The following is an 8408-nucleotide window of genomic DNA, read 5'->3' as shown; positions in this document are numbered from 1 at the left end:
TGGCCAAGGCTACCTGTAAGGCTCTGTCACAGTAGGGAATTAACCCCAGCCTCTGCAGTCCAGCAGTAATGAATGAACTTTATATTTACAGAGCACTTTTGGCGAAAGATGTTTCTAGTTTAGAGACATCAAAGGTCTATGGAAGTAATTGCCCAGGCAATGTTGTGTGAAACTTGAAATTTGTGTGGAGTCTGCAGAGCACAGCTGATGAACTAGATATGTGTATATCTGGACACACACCCATAGATGAAGCTCTGGACATAAATTAAGCAAAACAGTCAGTCTCAGTAGTAATAGCTGATAATTTTTACATAGTTTCAAAAAATGAGTGGGTTTTGATTTGGAGGCAGATCTGGTAGAGAATCCAGCTCTCACAAAATCGTTCATGGCTGTTGAATTCAAATATTAAGAGCCAAATCCAGACCCATGTGAGTGACTTGCCTGGATATTAATGGGGTTGCAGTTTGGTCCTGCTGCCTGTTTAGGCAGGGCATTTCCTCTTGTTTTTTCTAAAGGAAACAGACTTTGTTCTCACGGAAATCCTTTGCTTGCTTTTTGCCTTCCCTGGTAAAAACAAGATGAGTGTTGAGAAGTTCAGCTGGGAAGTAAGAAAGAGAAAAATCCCCTCATCTCTTGATAGGCTTTTTATATCCAATTTCTGAGAAGTGCAGTATGACAGTGCCCCTTTCCTGAAGGCTGAAGTGGTGTAAGGCTCCTTCTGCACTGTTTCTCAAGCCAGCACAGGCCACGGCAGCAGCACTGGTTTGTCCAGGGGCTGGTGCATGTGGGGATGGTTCTGAGCCCACCTGGACTGGCAGGGATGCATCCTGGATGGATGGGGGTGCACAGAGGAGGCTCTGACTGGTCTGTACCCAGAGATGGCTTGCATGGAGTGTGACTGGGCTACCCAAAGCCTTTATGTAGCTCAGGTGTTCAGAAATGGTTCAGTTAGGAAAAAAGTGGTTCACAGCCAGCTTTCAAAATCCTCGAGCATTGCTATCTTGACTTAATCAAAGCCACAGACTAATCTGCTCCTGGCATCAAGAGGCTTGGGCCAAAACAGACTCCTGGGTTAATTGACTTCTCTTTTTATTGTTGCCTGCTGGGGTGGCTGCTTGGCAGCAGTCAGCCTGTACAGCTGGGCTGGAGTGGAGCACAGCAGTTGCTTAGAAAGACCTGGAGCAGGCAGTGAGTGTTGGGTCCTGCCCTGGTGTGAAGAGGGACTGTGGTGGCAGGGACAGGGAGGGAACATCTTTATCCCTTTGCTGCCATCAGGATCCAGGGAGGTGAATGCTGTTAACCTATTTGTTTTGTTTGACAGCTGCTTATTTTTTTTGAGTTGGCAATAACTTTCCGGAAATGTGTGCTCAGATGGTGAGCACAGATGCCCAGTTGGAAGGACATGTGTGAGGCAGCCAGAGCATGAAAGAGCTGGAATAAGACACGTCTGCAGTTGCTCTTGGACATAAGAAAGGAAGTAGCTGATGTCACTGGCTGTAATGTCCTGATGGATTTTGTTTTCTACTTCCTGTCCTTCTCACTGGCCTCAAAGGTGTTTTTTTTTCCCAGTAGATGTCACATTCATCATCCATTTCTGTCTCCTTTTTCTGTGCTTAGTTTTGGAGGTACAAAGCAGTTCCTCATTTTCAGATGCAACCATGATCCACAAGTGTCCTCAGCATTTTTTGTAAGTGCAAATGAGAGCTGATGATTTGAATAGTTGGACCTGTCTTTCCCAAGAGCCTTGCTGTCACCAAAACCTGCTTGAGCTCCTGGGAACCCCCTCTCTTACATGACTGCTTGGGCACCCTCCTCACAAGCCAATAAGGTTTTGTTGGAAGTAACCAAGTCCAGGGTTTTGGGGACTGCTGGGCTGCTATGGGCTTTGAATCTGGAGGCAATAAATAATACAAATCTGGCTTATAAATAATATAAAGCCCTTTGGGTGAAAAAAAAAAACTTTGTGCAGGACCTACCTGCAACAAAGCCAGAAATTCAGGAGCATCTGTGGTTGCTTCTACCTTGTCCTCACTTTGCCTTGAGGTCTTGTGGGGAGAAGCTGGGAGAAGCTGTGAGAAGAGTTCCACTTATAGCCCAGTGTAGGATAGCTGTTTCCATGTCTCAGAGTATGAACAGGGATATGGGTAGAGCCAAGACTTGAACCTTCCCTCTCATAACCCCACAGGGACGCGTCCCTGTCTGGAAGGGAATTGCCTCCGATCTATGCAAGCTGTGAACCACTCCTCGCTACTCACTTTCATTCCCCTCTCGTGCCTTTGCAGGTTTTGCTGCCAGCTGCCAGTTTACTGCAGCTGATGGATGTCAGAAAGAACTGCTGTGACTTCCTGCAGTCCCAGCTGCACCCCACCAACTGCCTTGGCATCCGCGCCTTTGCCGACGTGCACGCCTGCAGCGAGCTGCTGCAGCAGGCCAACGCCTACGCAGGTCAGGGCACACAGGGGAGGGGAGGGGGTCTGTGCAGCTCACCCTGCCCCCAGGCACAGCAGCTTGGGGCTGAGCTTGTCCTGCTTGGTCCCTTCACATTTCTGGTGTTAGAACAGGAAGGGAATGCTTTGTTTAGTTCTGTGGTGCTGCAAGTTGTGAAATGCGGTTTGGTCGCAGGGGAGCATCTTAGGAGGTAAAAAAGGAGGAGTTGAGGAGGTAAAAAAGGCTGATCCTCTGGATCTCAGGCCACAAAACAGTTCCTGAGTGTGGTCCTAGCAGGCTCTTGGTGTGCCTGTTGAACAGCTCAGTGTTGGTGCTGGGACCCTGCCCTGGGAGAGCAGCAGGCACTGCTGGGCGTTTCCACTGTGGGAATAAACAGCACTGGGCAAAGTTAAATCCTGGGGTGGGAGCTGGAACACTCAGCTAAAATTGCCATGCAGCCTGAGGCTCTGATCTGTGCAGCAATGGCCCCTTACCCCAAGGGAGCATAGATAGGCTCATGTTTCTTTGGGAGTGGATGTGTTTGGTTGCAATAAGTAGGTGCAGGCAATGGCTTTCAGCATTTCTCCTCTACATCATGAATGTAAAGCTTTTTTCAGCCAGCCCCAAGCTCTGAATTGCCCAGCACTTTCCAGTCTCCTCCAGCAGAGTTGCCCTTGACCTCTGCTTGGAGAAGCTGATATTTTTCTCCCAGTTTGTTTGACTGTTTTCTGATAATTTGTATAGGGACACATACACCTGCTCTTTCCCAGAGCACCTGCTCTGTCCTGCAACATTTTCCTTTTTAACAGTTTTGTCCTTAATTGGACCATAAGTAGGCTCAGTGGAATAAAAATGTATCCACTGAGTCCTCCCCTATTCTCCTGCAAATAAAACTAAAACCTTTTCAGCTGCTCTGGCTGTATTATCCCCTGGAGAAAAAGGTACCCTGGAAGGAATGGTTAATTGTATAAAAGCTTGCTTGTAATATCTCATTATCCTTGTTTCCAGGCCCTGTTTAATCTTTAACCCAACAAGCAGTGCATTCACTGTATATTTATTTGGTTGTTTGGCAATTAGAAGGTCTGCTTTGTTGTTTTATTGGCCTTCATAGGTCCCAGTTAGTACAGCAGCCCATGTAATGTTAATGGAACTCCATTAATAAAAATGCCATTAAAATTCTTTTCACTATGTTGTTTATGTAACAGCCTTAAACCAAGACAGAAGTCCCCAAGCTCAAGAGTCCATGCATTCATGAGCTCAGTTACTTGAGAAATGCTGAGTTCTGGCCAATGGATAACTTTAGTAGGTGAAGGAGCCTTCTTGATGCAGGCACCAGTTCCTTTATTAAAATCAGTAAATATTCTTCCTTGCTTCCAACTAATAATGAGAGATCAAATACCTTTCTGCTGCCAGATGGAAGTCCAGAGTGAATGGATGTCAGATTTTGCCCAGAAGTCAGAGCGCATCCAACTTATTGTGTGGGGAGTGTTTCCTGCCTCTTAAATATTTAAGGCCTAAAGAGTTCATTAGATCATATGTATATTTCCAGTATTAAATTTTATCCACATGCTGCTATTTTTAATCAGAGCCTTTGGCTTAGCTGTGGGGTTTTGTTTCTCAGTAGAGCAAGGAGGCTCTGTGACTGGGGAGTCCGAGTCCAGAGTCCAACTCTGCAGCAGCAGCTTTGGCGAGGGGGGCTCCAAAAATCTCCTCTCTGCAATTTAGACCAGCTCATGTCCCTGTGGTGCTGCTTTTTGTCAGGCAAAGCACTTTGCAGATGTGAAAACTCGAGGCAGATCTTGCTGCAGAGAGAGCTTTTTGGATACAGGAGTCTGAGCTTCTCAAAGCTACAGAATTAGAACTTGAAAGAAGCTGCTTCAGATAAAGTGTCTGAGATTCATGTTTCTGTAATTCAGCCAAAGATAAATGGGGCTTAGCAAGTGACAGGTGAGATTAAATTGGCAGTATATGTAAGAAATTCTTGCAAAACTAAAATTGCTGCAGCTGGCTAATGACACATTTGACCTAGAAATTATTTTTTAGGAAGTGATTACTTCGTGTGCCTTTTGGCTAGATATAAAGCTTGACAGATTTGATGATGCTCAGTCATAATTCTTCCAATTTGAGGTTATATTCATGCTTTTTGTTTTCAAGTGGCTCCCAGAGTTACAGTAGGGAGAAATAGAAGTTTGTACAATTGCAGGCTTAAGTGGAAAGGGGAAAACTACTGTGAAGGTGGCTGCTGTGGTGGCCAGGTTATTCCCTACTGTGGACATTGGCCCTTGACTCAATTGCCACTTCTAACTGTATCTGCCCTGGAATATTCTCAGTGGCTTTTCAGAAAGTTTAGTATCATTTATGAAAGTATTTCATGGGGCTGGTGCTGCTTGGAATAACATCAGGTTTCTTTATGCTGCTCTGGGGCTGGTTTGTGTCTGTGCTGCATTCCCAGCTGCTGTGGGTCTGTCTTGGGTGCCCAGAGCTGCTCTCTGAATGCTCCTGCCACTGACTGAAAACATGGATTTCATTATAATTTTCTGTTCCCCCTTTTCGTTTGTTGAACAGAGCAGCACTTCCCTGAGGTGATGCTAGGAGAAGAATTTCTTAGCCTTAGTCTGGACCAGGTTTGCAGTTTAATATCAAGTGACAAGCTCACAGTCTCCTCTGAAGAAAAGGTACAGTAAATTGTATAGCAAGAGTGAATGTGAGAATGCTGGAATGTTTCTAGATCTTACACCAGGAACTGTTATCATGAAATGCTCCTGTGGGGCCATTCTCCAACAGTGATCATGTGAAAAGGAAAATTAAAATAATGTGAATCCTAAAAGCACATAGAAATGACCTTCACTTGGTTGTTCTTTGCAGGAAGTTATGACTCTCAGATCCATATCAAGCTAAAAGCCCTGGGGCTCAGAACCAGCTACTTTCCTTCTCTGGAAAACTAGGAAACTCCCATCTGCTGTTGTGTAAAGCATTTAATACCTGCTGTAAAACCTCAAAAAAAAAAGTGAATTTCATTAGGCGGGGGAGGAATATTGGCTTCTGTTGCATGTTGGCTAGAAAAACAAAAGGAAGCCCAGAACCAGAAGGAAGGAAGGAAATATTTTTCTAGTATCTTCAGTGTTTTTATTTAAAAAGGGGAGAAAGGCACTGGTTGATACTGTTTTTGTGGTTGAAATGTTCAGCACATCTTGGGTAGTCTGGACTCCTGGGGAGGAGGGTGAGCAGTGTTTATGGTGCTTGGTGAACTCCAGCCCTATTCTCAGGTCTGAGTTTCTTGTGTGACCTGCTGCAGGTTTTTGGGGACAGACACGTGCCTCCAGTCCTTCAGCTCATCTCCAAATTGTCACTGTGGGGAGATTGTAAAGTCACAGAATCATTAAGGTTGGAAATACATTTAAGATCATTGAGTCCAACCACTAACACAGCACTGCCAGGTCCACCACTAAACCATGTTCCTAAATGTAAGTGGTCACTTGTGAGAGGCTACAGAAGAGCTTGAGGGTTGTGTGGTTTGTAACTTTTGGGCTCTTACTGGATGCCTGATTTGGGTGGGCTGAGGCTGGAGCTGGGTGTGGTGGTGCTGCACATCCTCGTGTGTGCTCTTCTCCTGCTCAACCCCTCTGGGCTGCGGACACACAAGTGCTGTAAAACTCTCCAGAAATCCTGCTCCGTGTGAGGTGTGGCCTCGGGGGTGCTCCCTGCTGATCCTGAGCCAGCAAACCCGGAGGCTCCAGGCACGGGGTGCGAGGTGCCCCTGGGGCAGGGCCAGCAAGGGAAACAGCAAATGGCACAAACTCACAGCAGAATCCCTCTGCCTGAGCCAAGCAGCCTGCAAAGGGAAGTGCAAGTTTAGTAACCAATTTTTTCCAGTCCTGTGCAGCATTGTTCAAAAGCTTTTATTGGCCTTGCGCCCAGGGGAATCAAAATGCTCCTTCCCTCATCTGAGCTTTACACAATCAAACCCAGTATTTCTTTAGCTGACTGTAAAAGAACTTGTAAAAGAAAAGATTGTTGAGAATGCAAGGCAGTGGAAGGAAATGTAAGCATAAGCTGCACGTTCAAAGCAACAGACCTGAATAACAGGAGAGAGGCAGAAAATGGGAATGGAACATAAACATGAAATGTGCTGGAGTTCAAAGAAGTGCTGGAAATTGAGGACAGACTTGTAGGCTGCTGTTTCATGTTAACTTCATGACAGACAAGCCATTTTCCTCACTTTTATTCTTCCTATCTGCTAATGTTTCAGTTATATATTATGTAAAAGTCTATATGTGTGGATACCAGTCTATACATACACACGTATATCTGTGTCTGTGCATGTGCAAAATATTTCAGAAATCTGGCAGCTTAATTGTCACAGCCAGATTTCACAAGGAGTTTTCTTGTTCCTCTTCTTGCTGTGTCCCATACCAGAGCACTGCCATCCCTGGATCACTGGGAAGTGTGGGAGCCAAGTCCTGCCAGGATCAGGGAGGGAGAATTGTCCTCGGAATGCCTCAGGAATTTGTGTGTTCTCCCCTTCCTCTGTCACCCCACAACTAATACTAATTGGCTTAATAAAATATATCCTTATCTTCACCAGTTTGGGCTTATTTATACCCCTAGGCCATCAGGATGACAAAAATTCTCTGCTAGCACAGAAATTTATTTTAACTGTCAAGTGGTGACAGCATTTTCTCATCACTCATCTCCTTTCTCTTCTGTCCCCCTTGTTGTACCAGCCTCTGCAGTTACACAAACCTTTTCAGAAAAGGGCAGAGGTTTGCTGTCCCTACTTGCTCTTTTTGCTATAGCCAGTACAGTACCTGACCTAATTGGTTCTTTTTACTCTTTGCAAGCTAAAAACCATATAAAAATAATAATTATTTGTTATTTACTAAAGATGTAGTGGAGGGACTTGAGAATGGTCTCCTGCCAACTCAGAACAGTGGCTAAAGAAATGTTTTAGAGGGTTGGGATTTTTGGATTGGGGATTCTACGCAGAGTCTGGTAATTGATTCATTGTCTCATGCTGCTGACATGCAGCAGAAGCTGATGCAAGGTTTGGCCCTCACTCTTGGGAGTCTCTAACAAATGGATTTTTGGCTGAAGAGACTGGGAAAACATCTGGGCTTGCTCTTTCCTTAGGCAGCATGCAGAGAGGGGATATTCCAGGCTTTTACCCCTCTCCTCCATAGAGTGGGAAATTTACTGCTCCCAAGCTCGGGACTGCTCCTGCAGCCAGGCAGGTGCCAGCTGCTACTTCAGCCTGTGCCTCAGCTCTAAATCAAGCTGTGTGGGCAACTGCTTCGCCCATCCCAGCCTGGCAGCAGGTCCTGCATGGCTGGAGGGTCCCAGGGGAGTGGCAGCAGCTGCTCGGGGTTTGCAAACAGATGTGGCCTTTAAATAGAGATATTGCTGTCTTGGATTAAAACCTTTTCCCCTTCTCTGAAATTAGGAATCAGAGCCAATGGATGGTGCCAGAATCTGATTTTTTTTTTTTAAAAATGGTTATTTTTAGAGTAGGCACAGCAGGGAAGCATCAGTGCTTGCCTGACTCAGGAGTGGACGCCAGCACCGAGGAAGCAGCTTATTCCTGGTGCACATTCCTAATGCACATTTGCCTCACCTTCCTTTAGACTTGCTCACTGTCCTCCTGACCTGTAGCTGGGTATGTCCCAGCCCTGTAACCCATTCTGCAGCTCAGCCTTTGTGCAGAAGACATTAATGAAAAGCCTGTCGGCTAAACATTTGCTTTATCCTCCTTCCGCAGTCATTTGCAATTAAAAAAATCTCACAACAACCCCGTTTCTACTTTAAAGGCCTGATAGCCAAAGTTAAAATGTTTGTTTGCTTATTTATTTTAATTTTAAAATACTTAAAGGCTCTGCAGTGGTTATTCTCCTCAGCATTTGCTGTGGTTTGATTACACTACTCCCTGTTGGGTTGCTCAAATCCTCATGGCAGTGTCCTGAATTCCAAACAGTTCCGCAGGAACT

General features: G+C 45.5%; 1 protein-coding gene across 1 annotated transcript in view; it reads left to right on the top strand.

Moving 5' to 3' along the window:
* The window catches only part of KLHL3 (kelch like family member 3), a 37826-nt gene that overhangs the window by 13802 nt on the left and 15616 nt on the right, over positions 1-8408 (top strand). Inside the window, exons 4-5 of the mRNA XM_005418701.2 lie at positions 2283-2445; positions 4993-5102. Coding sequence (XP_005418758.1) covers positions 2283-2445; positions 4993-5102 — 273 coding nt within the window. The remainder of the gene's footprint in view (positions 1-2282; positions 2446-4992; positions 5103-8408) is intronic.

Source organism: Geospiza fortis, unplaced genomic scaffold (genome assembly GCF_000277835.1).
Source record: "Geospiza fortis unplaced genomic scaffold, GeoFor_1.0 scaffold55, whole genome shotgun sequence".
Classification (NCBI taxonomy): domain Eukaryota; kingdom Metazoa; phylum Chordata; class Aves; order Passeriformes; family Thraupidae; genus Geospiza; species Geospiza fortis.
Note: the sequence above shows the minus strand (reverse complement) of the source record. Positions and strands in the feature narration are given on the sequence as shown.